This window comes from Chiloscyllium plagiosum, unplaced genomic scaffold (assembly GCF_037043375.1).
Source record: "Chiloscyllium plagiosum isolate Xiang-an unplaced genomic scaffold, Cpla_swu_hap1 HiC_scaffold_1, whole genome shotgun sequence".
Classification (NCBI taxonomy): Eukaryota; Metazoa; Chordata; class Chondrichthyes; order Orectolobiformes; family Hemiscylliidae; genus Chiloscyllium; species Chiloscyllium plagiosum.
The window spans coordinates 74391379-74417093 of record NW_028270139.1 but is presented as its reverse complement, the minus strand read 5'-3'; the positions used below and the strand labels follow the sequence as shown (position 1 = coordinate 74417093).

General features: G+C 42.1%; 1 protein-coding gene across 2 annotated transcripts in view; it reads right to left on the bottom strand.

Annotated features, from left to right (window-relative positions):
- The window catches only part of spata18 (spermatogenesis associated 18), a 67720-nt gene extending 47435 nt beyond the window's left edge, over positions 1-20285 (bottom strand). For both annotated transcript variants that reach the window (XM_043691102.2, XM_087988040.1), the window contains exons 1-4: positions 20153-20285; positions 14098-14203; positions 9717-9832; positions 5455-5573 (exon numbers count right to left, since the gene is read on the bottom strand). In XM_043691102.2, the coding sequence (XP_043547037.1) occupies positions 5455-5573; positions 9717-9832; positions 14098-14203; positions 20153-20239 (428 nt within the window). In that variant the 5' untranslated portion in view covers positions 20240-20285. The remainder of the gene's footprint in view (positions 1-5454; positions 5574-9716; positions 9833-14097; positions 14204-20152) is intronic.
- Positions 20286-25715: the final 5430 nt, after the last annotated feature.

Below are 25715 nucleotides of genomic sequence, written 5' to 3'. Positions count from 1 at the left end.
CTTCTGAACTGACCTCCACATGGTTGATTTTTGGCACAACTCCACAAGTCTTCCTTAACTAGATTTTTAAGGGACAGAGGTTACCAGTTTGAATTCTACCAGCTTGTAATCACAGGAGTTGGTAGCCGAGTTGGTGATATCATTGGACGAATAATCCAGAGGTACCAGCAAATGTTTGCAGGTATAGTTCAAATCCCATAACTGCTGGCAGAATTTAACTTCAATAATAATATGGAATTGAAAGTTAGTCTCAATAATGTTGACCATGAAAACGTTAATTAATTATTGTTTAAAAACACAACCAGAAAATCTGCCATCCTTGTGTGGCCTGGCTTAAATGTGACTCCAAACCCATAACGCTGTGCATCATTTTTAGCTGCCCTCTTAAATGGTCTAATAAGACAATCGGATAAAGCAAAAAATACTGACCTTACAAATGATATCTATATCCCATAAAAGAACAAAGAGAAAAGGAGGAGTGAAATGCACTATCGGTGCACCTATATCAGGTGGATTGCAGTGGTTTAAGATGGTTCACACCCCACCTTCTCAGAGGCAATTAGGAATAGGAAACAAATGAAAGCCTAGTCAGTAATCCCATGGAAGAACAAAAAGTGCAAGGATTGTAATATTTACATTATATTTACATCTCAAAAAAAGAGAGTAAAACAAGAAATCTTTCTTCAAGAAGGCAAGATATTCATAGAGCCTCTCAGACATTTTTTGAAATTTTACTATGCAAAGAATAATTTCAACAAGTTTTTATCAAATTTGCAAGCAGCAAGTTACGTGTAGCCATATACATTGTGAGTGCGAACATGCTGTTCTTGGGTCACTCCCTGTAGCTCCAACACCTTAGCTGAAAGAACAAGACCCAAAAGATGAATGTCAAATTTAAAAAGAGTAGGAGAAAAAGCATGGATCAGAATTTGCTGACAAAACAGCAATGAGGCTAATACTGCTACTGTTATGTAAGGGAGAAAGGAGCTGATGCTCAGTTAAAAACAGACATCAAAAATCTGCTACCCAAGTTAAGCTGTTTCACCATAGTTTTTGCATAAATAGAATTTTACCCTTGGCCTCCCAACTTTTGCATTTTTGGGGATGGTCATTGAAAGTTTAAAGTTTATCATTCTCGGTGTAAGTTTCATTATCTGCCAATTCACCTCTCTTGTATTGAAATTCAATTGCTACTGCAATGCCTCATTCCTTCAGGTTTTGATCTTAAGGAGATTTTTAAAATTTCATTGTTTAAATGTAACATTTTTCTTTTTGTCTCTTAATCAAATTTTCCTTTTTCTCCCTTTCTCTACTGATTTGACGGTAAATGTATCACCCCTCTCCCACTCTTCAATCCATTCTCGTTCCTCAAGTATCTCTAAATCAAACTGGTCAAAGGAATACTCTGTTGCTTGTCCTGTTTTCTTCACTGTTTCATTTTCAGCTCACACTTTGAGCATATGGGTGGGCAAAAACCATAGAGAAGGGTGCAGATCAAATTCAATTGCTGGCAGATGCATGGTCTCCCCAGTTACAAAGTAAGTCACATTTATTATGAGTGTCAGGCTTGGTATTGTTTTGATCATGGCTGAAAGTATAAACTGAGCAAGATTAGAAGCATCATCACTTTCATTTTGTATAAAAAGTTGATGAGTGAGGAGAATGTCCAATGTGTCTAGATTTGATGAAAGGGAAGATGCAGAGGACAGTAAGTACATATAGTAGTATTTTTTGAGTTAATTTATACTGTAAAATTACTTTATAAGTGCAAGTTATTTCTTACATCAAGCTGTATTATATAAAAATGCTACATCATCTCTGAATAGATTTTGAAAAGGCTGTTGGCAAAGCAAATATTCAAAGTTAAAATAATAGAAACATCCAATTATGCACATCCCACTTAACAGGACATTGCGAGCAAATTGACATATTTGTCCAATAGACAATAGACAATAGGTGCAGGAGTAGGCCATTCTGCCCTTCGAGCCTGCACCACCATTCAATATGATCATGGCTGATCATCCTTAATCAGTATCCTGTTCCTGCCTTTTCTCCATAACCCTTGATTCCATTATCCTTGAGAGCTCTATCCAACTCTTTTTTCAATGAATCCAGAGACTGGGCCTCCACTGCCCTCTGGGGCAGAACATTCCACACAGCCACCACTCTCTGGGTGAAGAAGTTTCTCCTCATCTCTGTCCTAAATGGTCTACCCTGTATTTTTAAGCTGAGTCCTCTGGTTCGGCACTCACCCATCAGCGGAAACATGTTTCCTGCCTCCAGAGTGTCCAATCCTTTAATAATCTTATATGTCTCAATCAGATCCCCTCTCAGTCTTCTAAACTCAAGGGTATACAAGCCCAGTCGCTCCAGTCTTTCAGCGTAAGGTAATCCCGCCATTCCAGGAATTGACTTTGTGAACCTACGCTGCACTCCCTCAATAGCCAGAATGTCTTTCCCTAAATTTGGAGACCAGAACTGCACACAATACTCCAGGTGTGGTCTCACCAGGGCTCTGTACAGCTGGAGAAGAACCTCTTTGCTTCTATACTCAATCCCTCTTGTTATGAAGGCCAGCATGCTATTAGCTTTCTTCACTACCTGCTGTACCTGCATGCTTACTTTCATTGACTGGTGTACAAGAACACCCAGATCTCTTTGTACTGCCCCTTTACCTAAATTGATTCCATTTAAGTAGTAATCTGCCTTCCTGTTCTTACCACCAAAGTGGATAACCATACATTTATCCTCATTAAACTGCATCTGCCATGCATCTGATCATTCATCTAACCTGTCCAGGTCACCCTGTAATCTCCTAACTCAAAAACTCTGTTCAAAAACACCATCTTGTTTTCCAAGGATGTATATACATTTCCACAGATTCTATGCCAGATTTTGAATATGATTGTTAATGCACAAAAAATGAAGAGATAAAAGCCACAAAAGAAAGAATGGAACATAATAATTGTTTTTGGAGGGAACGTATTGGCAATAAGCACCAGCAGCACATAGTTTGCACCTCCAAGTCAGAAGATATGGATTGCTACATTTTGGGAAAGCAAATCTTAGCAGGACTTATACACTTTATGGTAAGGTCCTAGGGAGTGTTGCTGAACAAAGAGACCTTGGAGTGCAGGTTCACAGCTCTTTGAAAGTGGAGTCGCAGGTAGATAGGATAGTGAAGAAGGCGTTTGGTATGCTTTCCTTTATTGGTCAGAATACTGAATACAGGAGTTGGAAGGTCATGTTGCGGCTGTACAGGACATTGGTTAGACCACTGTTGGAATATTGCGTGCAATTCTGGTCTCCTTCCTATCGGAAAGTGTTGTTAAACTTGAAAGGGTTCAGAAAAGATTTACAAGGATGTTGCCAGGGTTGGAGGATTTGAGCTACAGAGAGAGGCTAAACAGGCTGGGGCTGTTTTCCCTGGAGCGACAGAGGCTGAGGGGTGACCTTATAGAGGTTTACAAAACTATGAGGGACATGGTTAGGATAAGTAGACAAAGTCTTTTCTCTGGAATGGGGGAGTCCAGAACTAGAGGGATTAGGTTTAGGGTGAGAGGGGAAAGATATAAAAGAGATCTAAGGGGCAACTTTTTTCACACAGAGGGTAGTACGTGTATGGAATGAGCTGCCAGAGGAAGTGGTGGAGGCTGGTACAACTGCAACATTTAAGAGGCATTTGAATGGGTTTATGAATAGGAAGGGTTTGGAGGGATATGGGCCGGGTGCTGGCAGGTGGGACTAGATTAGGTTGGGATATCTGATCCGTGTGGACGGGTTGGACCGAAGGGTCTGTTTCCATGCTGTACACCTCTGTGACTCTAGAGACACTTCCATACATCTATTGGAGTTCTGCTATTTGCATAAACTTCAAACCGATGTCTCCTTTGTCCATAAGGTGGTGGATTTTTAAGATTTCAGAAGTTGGGAAGTTCAAGTGTCCTGGTCAACTCCTAAACCAAACTGATTAAATGGTCATTTTCTGCATTGTAATTTGCACAAACTTCTTGCGTGAAAAATGGACACTTAGCTACATACTTCAAGTAATCCATTACATGTGAAAAGCTTTGGGATAATTGAGGAACATGTTATGGGATCATATTAATGCACACCCTTTGCTTTTAATTCTGAGAATGGAGGAATGGTGGTGACATGGGGTAACGTAGCTCATAGTCTTGTGTAGAGAAGTGGAGAAGATTTAGGATTTTGACAGTGAACTGGGAGACTCCACAGTCCAGCTTAATTAGCACAGTTTCAAGCTACACTGAAATGCATCTTGTTTTCAGTTATAAGAGACATGATCTAACATATTTTCTGATTTCTGTTATGTGTATATAAAAGATTAATTTGATGAAAATTCATCTATTTAATTGAATAATCTATATCAATGAAAAGTTTTATATTGATTACATCTGTTGCAAAGGGGATGCATCTGCAATGAATTCAAAGCAAGCTTTTTAAAAATTTGATCAAAATATAAAAACAGCATTTTTCACCTTTCATTATCAGCAATAATAATGCATTCAAACATATGGTTTTGTTCAATTTCATTTATTTTGCCAATATAGTTATGTTTGTTATGTGTACACTGGGGCAGATTTTGGTTTGGCACAATTTTGCAAAATTGTAAATAGCAGCCTAAAGTAAAGTCGCAATCAGGTTTCATTATTATACAAAGACTTTATTACTATCTTTAAAAAAATCAGGAATTTTCAAAATAAATCTCTCTCACCAAGTTTCACCAGTCCTAGAGGCAGTCGGTATTTATTGGGGATGCAGTTCTACCACTCTCAGGATCGCGTTTGAATTTTCCATAATCAAATGTGAACCAAAATGGACATTCATTGGAGGGAATAGATTATTAGAGAGAGCAAAGCTGATGCTAATGGCAGAATTTAATATCCCCTGTAGGGGGTTTGGAGTGTGGGAACACATAATTGGATGAGACGGATGAGACGGTGCATTGTGGGGATTCTGCCTCCATCTGATTAAGTCCAGGGTTCGTGGACAGCCTCCCTGCTTGGAACCCAACTAAGACAATTAATGCCCACTTAAGGTCATGTCCTGACTGCTGATATTCACTAAAAAGCAAACCATCCCTCATTCACCTTTGGCCTACGGTATCTCATTGTTCCTGGGTTTCTGGTGTATGGAAGCCATTGCCAGCCCCAGGTCTCTGACAGGGCGCATGCTGGCCACAGGACACGAGCAGGTCATCCCCAAGAAGTAATCCAAGACCTGTTAGTTCTCCAGCCAATGGACAAGACTCTATTACAAGCCCTGATGGATGACTGACAAGCACTAGACTTCTAAACGTTCATCGTATCAACTACTGTGTTATTGACTTTAAACTACAAGAAGTCTTCTTAAAAAAAATATCTCATCAATATTAATCTTCAATTATCAACCCTATATTGGAGAGATTCCTGACTCTCAGCTTAGCTTTCTTACTCCTGTTTGACGGTTCCAAGTTGGCGACGTGTTGTATTTAATTCAGTCTCCAATTCTATCATTTCTTTCTCATGGACTGTTGCCTGTTCCCTCAGTTTCTGATCCTTTTCAGCAGATTCCTGGAAAGTGAACCACAAATATTAGTAGGTGTGTGCAGTTATGAAAAACATCTGGATTCAAAAATCTAAAGGAATTGTAAAACAAAATAAGAAACTGAAGTATAAAAAAGGTAGATTGGATGTTTATTCTGACAGATACAACTTTTAAATGACTATTAAAGTTCATTTGTTTCCATTAATTTTACTTCGAAACAATAGCCTTACACAGTAGATTGGTTCAAACTTTGATTAAGCTCAGTCCCAGCAAAGCAACTCCTCCATTTTAAAATCCTCATCTCACTTTCAAATCACTTCAATAACCTAGTCCCTCCCTTTCTCTAATTTTGACCAGCCGAAAAACTCTTCAGGGTCTCTGTCATCTCCAGTTCTGGCCTCATGTACATCTCTGATTTTAATTACCCTAGCAATGTCCTGAGCTATGGAATTCTCTCTCTAAATCTTTCCATCTGTCCAGGTTGTTTAAGATGCGCACTGATTAAGTTTTTGGTCATCTGACCTATATGATTCAGCATTAAAGTTTGCTTTTTAATGTTCCTGTGCAGCTCCTTGGGATTTTTTTTTACATTACTGTAGAAATACAAGTTGTTGATCAATCTCATACACACCATCATCAATAATACAAGATGACATTTCAGCAGGTGACTCACTCTTCATTTTCATTTGCAGAAATACATAGCTGACATAACTGTTCCAAGATTATTCACAATGAACTGCATTTGTGGCCCCTCATGCCAAGCTACGGCACTCCAAGCCCATCCACCCAGTGAACAACAAAGTTATTGTCTGATGTGTTTTTTTAAGAAAGCTTTAAAAGGTTGCCACAATGGCTTTACACTTGCTTGGATAAAAAACCTAATTTGCACTATAACCTAATAAAAAGTGTAACCTAATAAAAAGTGTAACCTAATAATCTTGATCCTTTAAACTGTCAATAACTGCAAGCACTCAAAATCTGAACTTTGTACAGAGAAACATCATGAAGTTGACAGCCGAGACAAAAGAATCTGAGTAGGGGCTCAGGTGTGTCAATAGTCAATAGATCTCTGAGTTGTTAGTTAGAATCATAGAATCCCTACAGTGTGGAAACAGGCCCTTCGGCCCAACAAGTCCACACCAATCCTCCGAAGAGTAACACACCCAGACCCATTCCCCTCCATTTAACCCCGACTAATGCACCTAACCTACATATCCCTGACTTGTTCAACCAGCCAATGCAGTTGAACTTTGACAGTGAAAAGCAACATGACAAAATCTAATCCCCCTCCTTGCTTGATATTCACTCCCATACTTGCTAGAGAATGTTACTGTGTAGCAGTGATAGATCAGAGGTTGAATTTTGAAGATGCTGGAAGCAGTTTGAGGCCAATTTCGGAGGATTCCTCACTCTAATTGCCCCTGATGAACTTCGCACAGAGTGAAATTCCATTTGAACTAGGTTAATCATATTGACATTAGCAGATTCATCATCACAACCTTCAGCACAACAAAGACACTTCAGGTGATGTGAATCTAGTAACAGACCAGTCTTCACTGAAATAAAGATAATCAGTGTTCCATCTCCCCCTATAAAGACAGTTGGATGTTGCCTTTTTTCTTAATATTTCTATTTTTGAGCTGTGCTGAGGTGCTTGGAATAAACCTATACATATCCAAGACAGTAACTACCTCAAAATGTTTTCCATGTGAAACAAAATGTTGAATTATGAGTTACTCTGTTACTTCTGCTCCGATGGAGGGCTCCTTCCTAGCTTTGCTAACTTTGCATTGGTGTGTACTTGCATGCGGGTTTGCTTCATCAATACTTGCACTGCATTCAAATTGGGGGTTGGATGGGGTGGGGGTGGGGGGATATCAGGGAAGGGAACAAGACCTGTATAACCATTTAATTTCTTTTTCATCTGCCTCTTAGTAATTAGGATGAAAAAAAATGGTAGTGGCATCTCCACATTCTGTAGTTTAAGATAAGGTCCTTTTGTTTTCCTCCCCAAATTTTTTACTATTGGAATTTGTTGAATGAATTGGTGTTAAATCTCATTACGTAGTTTTGGCTGTGAGGTTAGAAATCTAGTAGTTTGCATTATCACTGAAGCCCATGGAACGCCTTGCAATTGAAGTTGTTGAGTGCTCATGTCTTGGTGCAGGGGTGAAGGGGGTACAAGTATGTGTGTGAGGGCGTTTCTGTTTCCTTGTTAGCTATTTTCAATGCAGTCCCAAATACTGAGGTGAAACCTTTAAACAAACTGCCCTGGCAACCAGCAGCTGCTGTGACCACCTCTAAATTTTGTTTGGAGGCAATCCAAATACAGCTCACCACATCCAGCCCCTTACATCGCCACCCCATCCCTACCTTGCCTCCAACAACAGCCATGAAAATCTCATCCTTTTGGGCACTTACTCCCAAGGTAGTCAGACCATGCCAGGAATAATCCCATGACTCCTATTAACCTCCCCCCACACCCCTCTCCCCTCCCCCCTCACCCCTTGGAGATGAACATTGGCCCAAAATAGCAAACTGTAGAAAAACTAACTCAACAAGGCAAATAAAAAAGAGTTCTATAAGGCACGAGAGTGGAGCATAAAACGGATACAAGTAGACACATATTGTGGTGAAAGTTTGCGAATCAACTCATGAGAGGCTGAATAGACTGGGGCTGTTTTCCCTGCAGTGTCAGATGCTGAGGGATGACATTATAGAGGTTTATAAAATCATGAGGGCATGGATAGGGTGAATAGACAAGGTCTTTTCCCCATGGTGGGGGAGTCCAAAACGAGAGGGCATAGATTTAAGGTGAGAGGAGAAAGATGTAAAAGGGGCAACTTTTTCATGCAGAAGTTGGTGTATGTATGGGATGGGCTGCCAGAGGAAGTGGTGGAGGCTGGTACAATTACAACATTTAAAAGGGTTTATGAATAGGAAGGGTTTAGAGGGTTATGGACCAAATGCTGGCAAATGGGACTAGATTTATTAAGGATATCCGGTCGGCATGGACAAGTTGGACCAAGAGGTCTGTTTCCTTGCTGTATATCTCTATTACTCTATGATAACGGGTAATGTATTGGAAAATTTTGTATTTATTTTGAATTGATTAAATGTTCAGGGCAATAAATATTGTGATCAAAAATCTACAGAAGGGAATATCTTGGCATGAGTGCTGAAATGGTTCTATGCAGAATCTCTGTCACTTACCCTCCTTAAGTATGATGTGGAGGTGTCGGTGTTGGATTGGGGTGGACAAAGTTAAAAATCACATAACACCAGGTTATAGTCCAACAGGTTTATTTGGAAGTACAAGCTTTCGGAGCATTGCTCCTTCATCAGGTAGCTAGTGGGGCAGGATTATAGGACACACAATTTATGGTAAAAGATCAAAGTGTCATACAACTGATGCAATGTATTGAACAAACCGCTTCCACCTTTTTTAAATAAAACCTTAAATTATCTCGGGAATGTGACTTGAAAGAAGTTCTGGGATTTACATGTTAATGAATCAAAATCTGCAACCCATTTTAAGTGTCTACCTCACCTTTGAATTAGACATTGAAAGGCATGATGTTGTTGTATTTGTGCAGTATTTGGTTAGAAACCAAAGTGCTGTAGTAGGTAATCAGAGCAAATAATGAGTGTAAGCAACTTTTCAACAATGTGACTACTATTATATATAACCAAACATTCCTTTTGCTAAAAATGAATTATTAAGTGTTCATTCGAATTTGTAATTTTAAGATGTTCTCAAAATCCAAAATTATGTAAAACTGCTTTTATTTTTTCTCAGCCTCTCTATTTCTTTTTGTTTATTCAATCTCATGGTGAATTCATCTATCGAGTTTTCATTCCTTCTTAGTCCTTTCACTATTTCTGTCTCAAATCAGATTGGCTAGGAAATAGCCTCTCTATTGCTGTTCACCTAGGTACTGTTTCCCTGCCTGCGCCATTATCAATTCACACAGCAGTATGGTGGGCAAAAAGGTTTCAAGCTGAAGTGTTAGGGGTTGAATCGCATTAACAGCAAGAAACTTCAGATATCTGCTACAGCACATTTTTACCTGTCAGTCAAAGACAGAGAATTAAGTTCCAGGCCACATGATCAAAGATTTTCACTCACAAGAGCAAGCCTCAGTCAGATTGTGTATTTATTCATATACCTTCATGAGAGTAAGGCTAGTATCAGATGTCACCCCTGACATAAGGACTGTAAAGCTGGACCCAAGCCAGGGCAGGAAGCGGGATTTGATCGTATCAACACCAGAATAAACACCACCTTTAAAAAAAGAGGAAGTAAAGTAAAATAAAGAACATCAAACTAAGTGTTTAAATACTCATTTGTCAATCTTTGGTGTGTTTAATGACATTGCAGTCTTTGCAGTCTGATTTGAAACATCTTATTTTGTCTGAAACCAAAACAGAATGTGGTAGAGAAACTCAGCAGGTCTGGCAGCATCTGTAAAATAAGGCTCGAGAGCCCTGTTACTTTGGAAGTTTTTTGGTGCAGATTTCCAGCACCCTCAGTTCTCCTTTCGTCTATTATTAAAACAAGAAAAAAAAATAAACATTACATACACAGTTTCTTGATTTTTGATTGGCAGATCCTATTCTGGAAGCAGAAAAGCCATGGTTGAATAATTGGAAAATGTTTTCTTCACTTGTCCATGAATGACCATGGACAGACAAAAAAGGGGAGAAAGAGTGAAAACTACCAAGATTCAGTTTGATCATTAGAAAGCACCATTTAATGTCCTGGAACTCCTTGCCTTAGTGCATTGACACTCCAACAGTTCAAGGAGCAGGCTCACTATGACCCTCCAGGACATTCGGAGATGGCCAATAAATGCGGGTGTAATCACTGATACCCACATCTCATGTGACAGAAACAAATAATGCAAACACCATGGTTCCTGATGAAACATATATAGATGTACATTATTTTAGTTGCTCAATCAATCACCTCATGGTCAAAATCTAATTACACCAAAAAGAGATTTATATCCACTGGGACAGTTTGAAATTTCACACATCACTGATAACATATCCCACTCTCAATTAGACTGTACCCCACATACTTATCCCCATGGAGGTTAATGTTACAGATGGAATTCCACTGGGCTTAAAATCATCATTAAGTAATTTCCCTGAGAATTCCGGTGAGAGACAGCTCTAAAATCCTCCTGCACTATGGCCATTTATCAAGTGCTAAGCTTCCAATATAACAGGTATGAAGTGCCTCCCCTTGGTGAAAAGCAGAAGTGCGTTTCCCATGCTGTTACTACATTGACAACACACAGAATGGACCTGCATTTTAACATGACTTGATCTTTAATACTTTTGAGAACGCAACTATGGGGACCATAAGCTTTTCGTAGCATAGTGGTAGTGTCCCTACCTTTGGGCCAGGAGGCCCAGGTTCAAATCCCACCTGCTTCAGAGGTGTATAATAACATATCTGAACAGGTTCATCAGAAAATATCTATGTGGCATGGTACCCATTTGAGTTTCCTCCAACTTTGATTTCCCTGACCATGCCTTCAAATTGGACCTGACAACTATATGCTGCCTCAGTAGAACAGTTGCACAACAGGAGATTATTTGATCTATTCCACACATTAGATTAAATTCCCTACAGTGTGGAAATAGGCCCTTCGGCCCAACCAGTCCACACCGACCCTCCGAAGAGTAACCCACCCAGACGTGTTTCCCTCTGACTAATGCACCTAACACTATGGGCAATTTAGCATGGCCAATTCTCCTGACCTGCACTTCTTTGGACTGTGGGAGGAAACCGGAGCATCCGGAGGAAACCCACGCAGACACGGGGAGAATGTGCAAACTCCACACAGACAGTCGCCCGAGGCTGGAATCAAACCTGGGACCATGGAGCTGTGAGGCAGCAATTCTAACCACTGAGCCACCGTGCCATCCCATGCCAGTTCTCTAGAAAAACAATTCAGCTAGTCCCACTCCCCTGTCATTTCCCCTATATCTCTACAAATAGAGTCATAGAGTCATAGAGATGTACAGCATAGAAACAGACCCTTCGGTCCAACCCGTCCATGCCGACCAGGTATCCCAACCCAATCTAGTCCCACCTGCTAGCACCCAGCCCATATCCCTCCAAACCCTTCCTATTCATATACCCATCCAAATGCCTCTTAAATGTTGTAATTGTACCAACCTACACCACTTCCTCTGGCAACTCATTCCATACCCGTACCACCCTCTGTGTGAAAGAATTGCCCCTCAGGTCTCTTTTATATCTTTCCCCTCTCACCCTAAACCTTTGCCCTCTAGTTCTGGACTCCCCGACCCAGGGAAAAGACTGCCTATTTACCCTATCAGGTATTCAGCTACTTTCTTTGTGAAAGCATTGCATCTAACTCCACCCCCCTTTCAGTGCATTCCTGATCCAGAAACCTCATCAAAATGTATTCCTCATGCCGCCTTTGGTTTTGTTAATAACCTTAGAATCAGTGTACACTGGCTTTTAAGCCCTCTATCTTTTCTACTCTTTCTAAAGTCCTCATTATTTTGAATGTCTCAATTAAATCTCCTCTCAACCTTCTATTCTTCAAAAAAAGTGTAAACATCTGGTTTCTCCAAACTATCCTCACCACAGATACCCATCATAACTGAAGTTATTCTCAGGTTATTTTTCTGCACCCACATTAATGACTTCACATCCCTCTTAAAGTGTGGCGTCTAGAACTAGACAAAATTTCAGTTGAGGCTGAAGAAACGTTTTCCAGAGGTTCATCATAACCTCCTTGCTATTTGTACTTCACCTTTATTTATAAACCCTAGGACCACATTTGTTTAATGATCACTTTCTCAATCTGCCCTGCCAGATACAATGTGTGCCCAGAGACGTCCAGTCTTTTGTTCCTTTACCCTTTTTAAAAATAGTAACTTTTAAATGCATAAACTCTCTCTTTGTTCTTTCCACCGAAATGGATCACTTCACTTTATCATGCACCAAATTTTATCAGCCATATCTCTACCTATTTTATCAGCTACATCCAGTCAAAAATATTCACTGACATTCTCAGAGTTTGCAATACTTCCAAATTTATTGTCATCCACAAACTTTGAAATTGTCTAGTACACCAATATCTGAATTATTAAAATGCTAATATTATCTCATAATGATTGTAGTATAGATTTGCCTGGCAGGTAACAGATCAGTCATGATTGCATTGAATAGCAGACATGGTTTGAGGGGCTGCATGGCCTATTTCTACTCCTGAATTCCTATGTTGTGCTGGAATGAGGGGTTGCAGTAAATACAGGAAAATCAGGTGGGAATTACACACCTATAAAAGAACCTACCCTATCAAATTAATGGATAAAACATTGATCTCTTGGCTTGCTATACCTCCCTCTGCCATCCATTAAAGCATTCATTGACAAATACATAGTGAATATGAATAAATTATATTCACAACCTTTTCATCTTTGATGTAACTTACAGCAAATACAGATCTGCAGTCCAATGAGCCAAAAACTGAGGAGATTTGAATCTATATGGTTGATCTAACCTTTTTTGGGGAATGGGAGGTCAGTCATGGAGGTTGGATAGCTATATGTGTGAGGCAGTCAATTATGCTTCTAAATAAACCAATTAAGGGCATTGTGCAAACACCAACTGGAGCTTTTCCTCATTAGTCCCCTCTTTCCCACCAAACCTAAAGTCCTGGCTGATGAATGGTAACAGTTTGTTAGGGGATTTGAGGAATAACGCTTCATTTATAATTATTATCCCTTCCCTTTGGCAGGGAGTGCAAGTTGACTACAATAGAGCCTCTCCAAAACAACCTTGGCAACTGTGGCCTCAAATCACTTTAAAGTTTGTAAAGCTTTCTCAGAGGGCACCTCCACCTTGCACCTTCATCTATTTACATTGTTAGCTCCCACTGATGGGATAGGAGCTTCCTATTGGCTGTCCAATGTCAGGACCCTAATTCTGTTCTTAATTGATCAGGGCTCCTGGAGGCAGCCTATTAATTTACCGCATAATTCAGCCAGTGTTGTGTTCTGATGGCAGGTTAGGAAGAATAAACAAACGTTTAGCCCTCAACTCCATAAGCTTTAATGACCCTGAAACATTTGCGAAAAAATGATAGGACATTTCCTTTCCCAACTTTAATAATGTAGCCTTCTCCACCTTTCTGCCAGGCACTTAAAGCAAAACATCTGGACTAAAAGTAGAGAACGATGCAAACAAAAAGACAATGCATATTCAAACGTCTTCTTTCACAAAAGCCTGGTAATCCTGGAATCTACTGAAAGTATTCCTCAGCTAGCTTTAATGAAGTCTTTTTTTTCAATACATAGAAAAAGCTGGTGTGTGAATTCAGTTCTCACCCACTGACCCACAAAAGTAAATCCTTCTTATTGATGGCCAAAATAGAGTGGAAATTGGTGCCTGCGATCCAAGTAACAAAGGTAACAAGATCTGAATTGAATTTTGTTCCAAAAACATAGAGAACTGAAAGAGAAATGCAGAGATAAGACTTGATGTTTTAAAAGCTATACCTTCACTTGCTGTGAGACTAAGAATGGTGAATAATTCTCCTTGAACTTTCGAGGTCAGTTCAATAAGTTCACAGCAGCGATTCAAGTTCTGATCACATGAGTTAATCTGTGAATCAAAAAAAGGAAACAGAAATTGAAGAATCGATCATGTTATCCAGCAGTAGAAAAGGTTTGCTACAAACTCTCTACTTTTCAGATGTAATCTTTCAACGTATTGGAATTTATGTCAATTCCAGAGACCTAACTAATCCTGATTTCTATGCTCAGCAAACAAAACTGAATTCAGATATAATGACCTTTATGTAGAAAATGTCACAAGGTACTCCAAAGAAACATAATTGACAAATATAGTTATACAAGCTAGAAGAGGTCTACAGAGTCACTACATATTGGTTCAAGACATGGTCTAAAACAAGGGAGAGAGAAAGGTTAAGTGAATGACTTTTGGCACTTAGGCTGGTGGTAGCTGAATATACAGTATCCAGTGATGAGGCAAACACAATGAGCAACACGCAAGAAACAAAAATTAGAGAATGCACATTCAGTGGATGATGGGATTACAGAAGGTTACAGAGATAGCAAGTGGTTCAAGTATGAAGAGATGCGAACATAAACATGGGAACTTGATAACTGTGGCTTTGGAGAACCAGAATCCTACATAAGTCAATGAGGACATGGGTAATGGGAGCAGCATGATGAGTGAAAGGAAAGGGGAGCGGGACTTTGTATGAGCTAAAGTTTCAGGAGTCTTAAGTATGGAAATATGTATTCAAAAAAGGTACAATGGATGTGCAAGTTAGTCTGACCTCGGTGATGCAAACATTACTGGAATCAGTGTGGAGGGATAGGATTAGGTGTTACTTGAAAAGGCACTGGTTTTGTTAAGGAAAGGTCGCGTCTTATTAGCTTAATTGAATTTTTGCAGGAAATAACAAGGAAGACTGAAAACAACAATGCAGTGGATGTTGTCTACATGGATTTTAGGAAGGCATTTGACAAGGTCCCATATTGCAGGTCATTCAGAAAAAATAAAGCCCATGGGATGGAGGGGAATGTGGCTAGTTGAATCCAAAGTTTGCTGAGTGACAGGAACAAAGGACAATGATCAACAGATCTTTCTGTGAATGGAAAGTAATTCCCAGTATTGTTTCATAGAATTCATTGTTGAGTCCCTTGCTGTTTTTTTTAGTCATTTATGGGACATGGACATCATTTATTTCCCATTCTTAATTGCCCAATTAAGAGTCAACCACATGGCTATGGGTCTGGATTCACACGTAGACCAGACCATGTAAAGATGGCAGCTTCCTTCCCTAAAGGACATTAGTGAACCATTTATAGTGTATGTTAAATGATTTAAAGTGAAATGTAGGAAGTAATGATTGAGGAATTTGTAAATTATACAAACATTGGCAGGTAGTTTCTAAGGAAGAGGATGATCATTGACTAAAAAGTAACAATGGTTTGGCTAAGTGTACAGAAAAATGCCAATTGAAATTCAATTCAGAGAAGTGTGAGGTTATGTGGTTACAACTCCAGCCCCACTAATAAATTCAACAGTGGTTAGCACTGCTGCCTCACAGTGCCAGAGACCCAGGTTCAATTCCTGCCTCAGGCGACAGACTGTGTGGAGTTTGCACATTCTCCCCGTGTCTGTGTGGGTTTCCTCTGGGTGCTCCAGTTCCTCCCACAATCCAAAAATGTGCAGGTTAGGTGAATTGGCCATGCTAAATTGCCTGTAGTGTGAGGTGTAGGGGAATGGGTCTGGGTGGTGGGTCAGCGTAGACTTGTTGGGCCGAAAGGCCTGTTTCCACACTCTAAGTAATCTAAACTAAGGTTGGTGATACAGCTATTAAAATGTGACAATAAACTATGTGTAGATTAATTGTTTTATTAGCTAAGACCTTTTTTTAAAAGTGTTTTTTGATGGCCGTTTCTTTATTTTATCTGTTTCTTGTGCATTTCAAATCTTCTCATTGTTACTTTAGGGGTCATGAGTTCTATACATGGTAGATATTGGATAAGTGAACTTTAGCAATGAAGGATGGCATCTATGGTATCTAACACAAATATACAGAACTTGATCAATGTACCAGGGAACAATAGTGGCCTTCTAACCTGCTTGCCTCAGCATCTTTTCACACCCCAGAGTTCGATTCCAGCCTCAGGCGACTGACTGTGTGGAGTTTGCACATTCTCCCTGTGTCTGCGTGGGTTTCCTACAGGTGCTCTGGTTTCCTCCACAGTCCAAAGATGTGCAGGTCAGGTGAATTGGCTGTACTAAACTGTGCATGAAGTTCAGGGATGTGGAGGCTAGGTGCATTAGTCAGGGATAAATGTAGAGTAATAGGGATAGGGATAGGGGAATGGGTCAGTTGAGCCAAGTGGCTTGTTTCCACACCCTAGGGATTCTATGATGATTCTATACCTGCTCCAGATAATAATGAATGATGGAATATCCACAATTCTCTCGAGGTGCACACCTCCAAAGATTCACAACCCTTTCAATGAATTAATTTAACATACCTCATTCCTAAATTATCAACTAGTCATCCTGAGAGTGTGCTCCCATGTTCCTGATTCCCAGCCAGCAGAAACAATCTTTCACTGTCTATCCTGTCAAGCCCCTTCAGAATCTTGAATGTTTCCATAAGATTGCCTATCATTCTGAACCTCAGGGAATACCTGCCCAATTTACTCAGCCTTTCATTATAAAGACAATATTCACATTCACCCACTAGTGAATCATTGCTGTGCTGTCTCCAATGTAAGTATGTCTCCTTTAAATATTCAGGCCAGAACTACACTTGGGGGAGAAATCTGATGCTCAGAGGTGGTGAGAGATTGGGAAGTGAGAGAGGTGGTGATAATTTTTGACAGGGGCGTGTAAAACAGTGTAATCTTGTCAAAAGACGTGCAAGAGACAGGAGAGAACAGATCAATAGGGCATAGAAATACAGAGTGATAGCAATATTCAGCATAGAACAAATTCAAGTTTAACACCAAGAATTAACAATATGCACTTGGGCTGCGGATCAGAAATTTACAAATGCAAGAGCTGAATGTCAAAAGAATTCAGCTTTTGAATTCATCCATGTGCAAAACTGAACATCTGGGCAAAAGGGAAAGCCCAGCAATTTCCTCAAACTTTAATAGCATCCACATACTGGCCTTCCCACAAAGATCAACATCTTTGGGGATACTGATTAGAAGCCTCAGTGAACCAGCACTGGTATCAGCACTGACTACAGGCAGAGAGCCAAGCTGCACACACAACATCAATGGTTTCATTTCCTGACCTCTTGAAACTTAACCACCATTTATCAAGGTTATCATGAAATACTGAACACTCATTTGAATTGATGGACCACGCACAACATTCAAGAAATCTGATACAATCCACAAGAGAGCAGTTGCACAATTGGCACTTTTACCTCTAGGCTTGATATCCATTCTCTCCACATTCAATGGTTGTTACCATCACTGAATCCCTCACTATCAACATCCTGAGGATTACCATTAAGCACAACTGGACTCATCTCAATTGGATTCATCACATTAAGACAGTGCCTACCAGAGCAGGTCAGAGGCTAGGAATACTGCAGCAGATAACTCACCTCCTGACTTCCCAAAACTTGTCCACCATCTACGAGGACAAGCCAGGCATGTGATGAATACTCCCCACTTGGATGGATGGGTGCAGCTCCAATAACAATCAAGAGGCTTGACACCATCCAGGACAAAGCAGCCCGTTTGATTGGCACCGCATCCACAAGCATCCACTCGCTCCACCACAACCTCAGCAGCAGCAGCAGTGTGTACTATCTACAAGATGCACTGCAGAAATTCACCAAAGATCCTTAGACAGCACCTTCCAAACCCACAGCCACTTAATCAGAAGGACAAGGGCAGCAGATGTACCGTCATCTACAAGTTCCCTTCCAAGCCACTCACCATCCTAACTGCTGCTGGGTAAAATCCTGGAATTCCCTCCCTAAGAACATTTTAGGTCAATCCACAGCATATCCACTGCAGTGGTTCAAGAAGGCAGCTCACCACCACCTTCTCAAGGGCAACTAAGGACAAGCAATAAAATACTGGCCAGCCAGCAACCCCCATGTGTCATGAGTGGGAATCACAAGAACCCCTATGGAATTTCAGGTTATGCTTTGCCAAAATATGACTGCATCATAATCTTTCACAAGTAGAACTGTAAGTTGTTCTACTCTCCAATAGTGTAGGAGGGAGTGTCACAGCCAGTATTGCCAATATACTTATCAGTATGGAGGTCATTTTAGGTGTCAAAACATATGTATATTTTGACGGTCTTCCCATTATTTGTGGGCTTTCTTGTCATTCATTGCCCATTTAAAGGCCTAAGTTGGTAATCCAACAATGGACCTTCCCACTTATGTCTTAATTCTGGTGGATGTGGAAAAACGGCAGCATTTGAGAACAGAAAGCACAATCAATGCTTCTAAAGCAGCAAATTTTAAAAGCACTGTAATTCTTTCTCCAAGTTCTGTAGAAAGATGGTCAAAAATAAATCTGAATACATGTCAATCTAGAACAGGATGGCGAGTCTGGCTATATCTTATAAGTCTGTAAAGAAAACATTAAGTGCTGAAATATTCGGCAAAGTAGGCAGCACTTGTGCAGTTAAACAAGGTTAACATTTTATCAGAATATTTGATTTTTGATGTTTATAAGCTAACTTTTTGAACTTAACATGGCCCAAAGGGCATTGGGAGTAAATTGTTCTGATAAAAATCCTTTGCCCGAAATGTTAATCCTATTTGGCAACTGTTATGGATCCATTTCAGAATAATGGCATGCTGGAGGTGAATTTGAAAGCATGAAAAGTAATAAAATTATCTTCTTTAAAACAATACTGAAAATACAAGTGCTATAAAGCATAAAATTGACAATAACTGCTTTTTAGCTACCATCTTTCTTTACTGTTCAAGGGGTGTATGGAAAGAATGAATGACTGATAGTGTGGAATAATTAGATTAGTATCCTTTTGCAACATTTGTAACATTAAATAGTTTTAATATTTTAGCTATTGCAATTACTGTTGAGCGGCAGCATGAGCTTTTTTTTAATAACTGACTTCAAATTATTTTCTGACAGGCTCTTTTCCCACTATTGTTGTCGGTGTATGACCACTTCCTGAAATCAGTTCTCATATTCTTTTCTGATAACAATTGACCATTCAAATTTCAAAATGTTTACTGTCTTAGCTCATCCACTTAAATTGACATACACACATTGACAGCTACTGATTTATGCAATTACTAGGTTTTCCTGAAACTCGTTCCTGTGTATAAATCAAAGACAATAAAACGAAATTAACTCAAGTTGCTCCTCTAGTTTTACTTGAGACGCTACCTGAAAATATTCGCTACTCTTGAAACTTTAGAAATTAGTTAAGAATGAAGTATTGTGTGTAAACAAGTGTGCAATAACGTTAACTAGTTCTGCTCTAACATAGAGCTCAGTGTGCTAAAATAATTTTGACTGAAGGAGTAAAAAATGTATTGTTTGGCGTAGCTGCAAGTACAATATGTGTTGCATTTTTACCAGGGCTGCTTTCCACATTGCCATAGCAACGAGCGTCCTTAGTTACCAAACTCCCGGGAAATTTCCACGCTTACTTGCAAAATTTCAACAAGAACAGCTTGAAGAATAAACATTAGAATGTTGAGTCTAAACCAAAACCTTTATATTTGCGCTTGTATTTACCACATTAAATTGCAAATAACAAATAATTTATCGAAACCAAAATTGACCGCTTATCAATCATGGGAGACTACTGTAAATCGCATGTTAACACGATTCTCATTGTTGCTGAGATCAGACATGTGTTTTCAAATAGTTTATTTATGCAAACGTTGTAATTATTTTGTAACTCATGTAACTTGATTTTTGGATCGCAAAGAAGAAATGGTTTTTCAAACAAGATGCTGCCAGATTCAGCAATGTGTGTTTTTTATGCTTCCAGTGCCTTCCTGGTATAGTCGCCAGAACTTTTCAAATGAGAAAAAAAACTCACGTGATATTCTCTGTACCAGGATTCAAGTTTATTCTGCAGCAGTTTATAGGTCGTTGTATTGACCAACCTTCGTAAGGTGTCAGCCATAGCTGCGTTGCGAACGCTCGTAGTTCCTTGGATTCGCCCACACTGACACCCTGTCAAACCACAGTCACCTAAAACAGAGCGTTCTCTGCAGTATTTATACAATGGCTAGAGGGATTGCTATGTGCTTTTGGTGTTAGGGACGCTACGCTTGCGCTGTGCTCCCACCGCTGATTTTTAGTTGTAGCAACGCTATTTCCTTCGCTGTGGCAATCTTGTGGAGGTGCCATCAGTTTGCATTGTACTGCAGCATCCATAAATGTATGATACAGACCCAAAATATTGTACTACTTTCCAACAAGTTTAAACCGTAACATTAACATTGATAACTACACTTGCAGCCTATTTTTTCCAAACTTAATCTTAAAAGTGCAAGTGTTTGCACTGTCTTTTCTATGTGCTTTTGCTATTTCCTAAAAAAAACTTAACTTGACGTTATAGAAAAGTAGAATAAAATAAATTTTATTTGTGTAATATGAGATTTGAACACACAGAAGGCCTAAGACCATGAAGCAGGAGTTTTTAATTCCACTGGCACCAGGTCATTACAAACAGGAAGGGAAATTAATAATAAATTAGGAATGTATTTACACATGTATATGGAACTACTGTGTGGGTTACATTGGCTAAGGAGTTGCCTTCTCTGTCTGCTTCCACTTCCTATCAGCCTTCTCCGTACAAAAGACTTCTGCAGGGAGCCCGGATGGCTTAGCGGGGAACTTGAAGGTGGTGGTGTTCCCATATATCTGGTGCTCTTGTCCTTCTAGATGAAAGATGCTGTCTGAGGATCTTTGGTGAATTTCTGCAGTGCATCCTACAGATGGGACACACTGATACTACTAAGCTTTGGTGGTGGAAGGAGTGCATGCTTGTGGATCTTGTGCCAATTTTTTGAGTCCGAGCAGCAGCTGAGTTTAAACGAATCCGGAAGGCTACAGCTAAGGAGAGACAGTTTGTTTTAAAATTACTTACCGGTAGTGGGCAGCGGTGTTTTTTTTCTCTTCACAGAAAGAGCGGGAGCAGCAGGGGGAAGTGAGGATGACCAGAGGGGCAGCCAGAAGCTGGTGTAGCGCAAGCTTACCTGGGTAGGTTTTTTTTCCTATAAAAGTGCACAGGAGAGGAACCCGAGGCACTACAGAGGTAGTGCCTCCCACCTGCCCTCCTCCTCTAACCTAATAATAAGACCCGTTGTGGTAAGTAGGTAAGTGCTGCATTTTGTTTGTTCTATTCTTTAGACCTAGTTTTTTTTCTAAAAGGTTACTTTTAGAGGGATGGCAGTGAAGGCAGTGCAATGTTCCTCTTGCAACATGTTTGAGGTGAGGGATGCCATGGTCGTCCCTGCTGATTACACTTGCAGGAAGTGCACCCATCTCCAGCTCCTCCAAGACCGTGTTAGGGAACTGGAGCTGGAGTTGGATGAACTTAGGATCATTTGGGAGGCAGAGGGGGTCATAGATCGGAGCTTTAGGGAAGTAGTAACTCCAAAGATTGCAGACAGATGGGTGACAGTGAGGGGGACTGGGAGGAAGCAGCCAGTGCAGGGACCCCCTGCGGCCGTTCCCCTCAAGAACAACTATACCATTTTGGATACTTGTGGGGGTGATGACTTACTAGGGGTAAGCAATGGGGTTCAGGCCTCTGGCACGGAGCCTGTCCCCGTTGCTCAGTAGGGAAGGGTGGAGAAGAGCAGAGCAATAGTTATTGGGGACTCAATAGTTCGGGGCACAGCTCGGCGGTTCTGTGGGGGCGAGAGAGACTCACGTTTGGTATGTTGCCTCCCAGGTGCAAGGGTACGTGACGTCTCTGATCGTGTTTTCCGGGTCCTTAAGGGGGAGGGGTAGCAGCCCGAAGTTGTGGTCCACATTTGCACCAACGACATAGGTAGGAAGAGGGCTGAGGATGTTAGGCTTTCAGGGAGCTAGGTTGGAAGCTCAGAGTTAGAACAAACAGAGTTGTTGTCTCTGGTTTGTTACCCGTGCCACGTGATAGAGAGTCGAGGAATAGGGAGAGAGAACAGTTAAATGCATGGCTACAGGGATGGTGCAGGAGGGAGGGATTCCGGTATCTGGATAACTGGGGTTCTTTCTGGGGAAGGTGGGACCTCTATAAACAGGATGGTCTACACCTGAACCTGAGGGGCACCAGTATCCTTGGGGGGAGGTTTGCTAGTGCTCTTGGGGGGGGGGGGGGGGGGGGGGGGAGGAGGGGGGTTAAACTAACTCTGCAGGGGCATGGGAACCTAGACTGTAGCTTTAGGGTGCAGGACCTGCAGTGTAGGGAGGTTGGGAATATGGCATCAATCTCAAAGGAGAGTGCCTGTAAACAGGAAAGTGTCTTGAAGTGTGTATACTTCAATGCAAGAAGTATACGAAATAAGGTAGGTGAACTTGCAGCGTGGGTTGGTACCTGGGATTTCGATGTTGTGGCTATTACGGAGACATGGGTAGAACAGGGACAGGACTGGCTGTTGCTGGTTCCAGGGTTTAAATGTTTTAGTAGGGTCAGAGGTTGGGGTAAAAGAGGGGCATTGCTTGTCAAAGATAGTATTGGAAAGGACGATGGATGAAGACTCGCCATCTGAGGTAGTTTGGGCTGAGGTTAGGAATAGGAAAGGTGAGGTCACCCTGTTAGGAGTTTTCTACAGGCCTCCTAATAGTCCTAGAGATGTAGAAGAAAGGATTGCGAGGATGATTCAGGAGAAGAGTGACAGTAATAGGGTGGTTGTTATGGGGGACTTTAACATTCCAGGTATTGACTGGGAAAGCTATAGCTCAAGTTCGTTAGATGGGTCGGTGTTTGTCCAATGTGTACAGGAGGGTTTCCTGACACAATATGTAGACAGGCCAACAAGAGGTGAGGCCATACTGGATTTGGTTCTGGGTAACGAACCAGTCCAGGTGTTAGAATTGGAGGTAGGTGAGCATTTTGGGGACAGTGACAACAATTCAGTGACTTTTACTCTAGTCATGGAGAGGGATAAGTGTGTACTACAGGGCAAGAGTTATAGCTGGGGGCAGGGAAATTATGATGCGGTGAGGCACGACTTAGGATGCATGGCTTGGAAAAGTAGGCTTCAAGGCATGGGCACAATTGATATATGGAGCTTGTTCAAGGAGCAAGTATGTACCCGTCAGGCAGGGAGGAAAGGGTCGTGTGAGGGAGCCGTGGTTTAATAAGGAATTGGAATCCCTTGTTAAATGGAAGAGGGCGGCCTATGTAAAGATGAGGCGTGAAGGTTCAATTGGGGCGATTGAGAGTTATAAGGTAGCCAGGAAGGATCTGAAGAGAGAGCTAAGAGCAGCAAGGAGGGAACATGAAAAGTCCTTAGTTGGTAGGATTAGGGAAAACCCTAAGGCTTTCTATAGATATGTCAGGAATAAAAGAATGACTAGGGTAGGAATAGGTCCAGTCAAGGATAGCAGTGGGAAGTTGCGTGTGGAGGCTGAGGAGATTGAGACATTGAATGAATACTTTTCATCAGTATTCAATCAGGAACAGGACATTGTTGCTGATGTGAATATTGAGTCACAATTAATTAGAATGGACGGCTTTGAGGTATGTAGGGAAGAGGTGTTGGAAATTCTGGAAAGGGTGAAAATAGATAAGTCCCCTGGGCCTGATGGCATTTATCCTAGGATTCTCTGGGAAGCAAGAGAGGAGATTGCAGAGCCATTGGCCTTGATTTTTATGTCCTCGTTGTCTACAGGAATAGTGCCAGAAGACTGGAGGATAGCAAATGTGGTTCCCTTGTTCAAGAAGGGGAGTAGGGATAACCCTAGTAACTATAGGCAATTGGTTTCAGTACAGTGGCAGTCATGTGATTGTTTCCTTGGGGAGGGCAAAAGTTACCATTCAGACAAAGGCACGTAGTACAGATTTAGTCTCATTCATTGTAATAGTGCTCGTCATTCATATCAACATATTTCTAAAGGTTAATTTTACTATACTATAAGGCTTCCAAATAGCCCTGCCTTACCAGGTTGCCTGTAGTTTTAAAACATTCATTCACAGGAGGTGGGTGCCGATGGCCAGGCCCATCCCTAATTGCCAATTGAGTAAACTACATTGTGTGAAGTCATATGTAGACCAGACAAAGGTCAAGGTGATAGTTTCATTTACTAAAGGGCTTTACTGAACCAGATGGGCCATTATTACACTCTTCAATCCAGACTTCTTTAAATTTACCATGGCAGGATTTGAACACAAGTCCCTAGATCCTTCCCCCTCCCCTCCTTCTTCTTCCACTGTTCTTCACCTCTCCCCTCATTCTTCCCTCCCTCTCCCCTCCCCCCCCTACCCTCCCCTTCTTCTTCCTCCCCCCTTCTTCCATCGTTCTTTCCCCTCCCCTCCCCTCCACCTCCTTCCCTCACCCTCCTCTCCCCTTCCACTTCTTCTTCCCTCCCTCCTTCTTCTTCCCTGCCTCTCCTTCCCCTTCATCTTCCCTCCCTCTTCTCACCCCTTCTTCCTCCCCTCCACTCTTCTTCCCCTCTCCTCCCTTCTCCGCCCCCTTCTTATACCTTCCTTTCTCCTCTTCTTCTTTCCCCCTAACCTCCCCCTCTTCTACTTTCCCCTACCCTCCCGTCTTCTTCCCCCTCCCCTCCAGCCCCCTCTTCTTCTTTTCCTCCATCATTCACCCACCTCCAACCCCTCTCCTCACCTTCCCCCCTTACCTCGTCCCTCCTCGCACTTCCCTTCCCTTCTCCTCCCCTCCATCTCCCTGCCCCTCCATCTCCCCTTCCCTGCCCCACCGCCTCCTTGCCCTCCCTTCCTTACCCTACCCCTCCCCCCTCTCCTCCCCTCGTCCCTCCCCCCTCTCTTCCCGCCTCCCCACTCCCCTCCCCTCCTCCCCTCCCCTCTCCTCGCCCCTCCCGCCGTCTCCTCGCCCTTCCCCTCTCTCCTCCCCTCCCCCTTCCCCTTCCCCCCTCTCTTCCCCCTTCCCACCTCTTCCCCTCCTCCCCTTCTATCCTCCCCCTCTCTCCTCTCGCCTCCCCCTCCCCTCATCCTCATCCCTCCCCTCCTCTCCGTCCCCCTCCTCTCCACCCTTCCTCTCCTCCCCTACCTCCTCCCATTCCCCCTCCCCTCCTCCCTCCTCCCCCTTCCCCCTCCTCCCTCCCCTCCTCCCCTTCCCTCCTCCCCGTCCCCTCCTCCCCTTTCCCTCCTCCCTGTCCCCTCCTCCTCTTCCCTCCTCCCCGTCCCCTCCTCCTCTTCCCTCCTCCCCCTCCCCCTTCCCCCATCCTCCTCCCCCTCCCCTTCCCCCATCCTCCCCCCCCTCCCCTTCCCCCATCCTCCCCCCCTCCCCTTCCCCCATCGTCCCCTCTCCCCCTCCCTCTTCCCCTCCCCCTCCCCCTCTCCACCCCCTCCCTCTCTCCTCCCCCCTCTCCTGCCCTCTCCCCCTCCTCGTCCTTGCCCTCTCCCCTGCCCCCTCCTCGCCCTCGCCTCAACTCTGCCTCCTCCCCCTCGCCCCGCCCTCGCCCCGCCA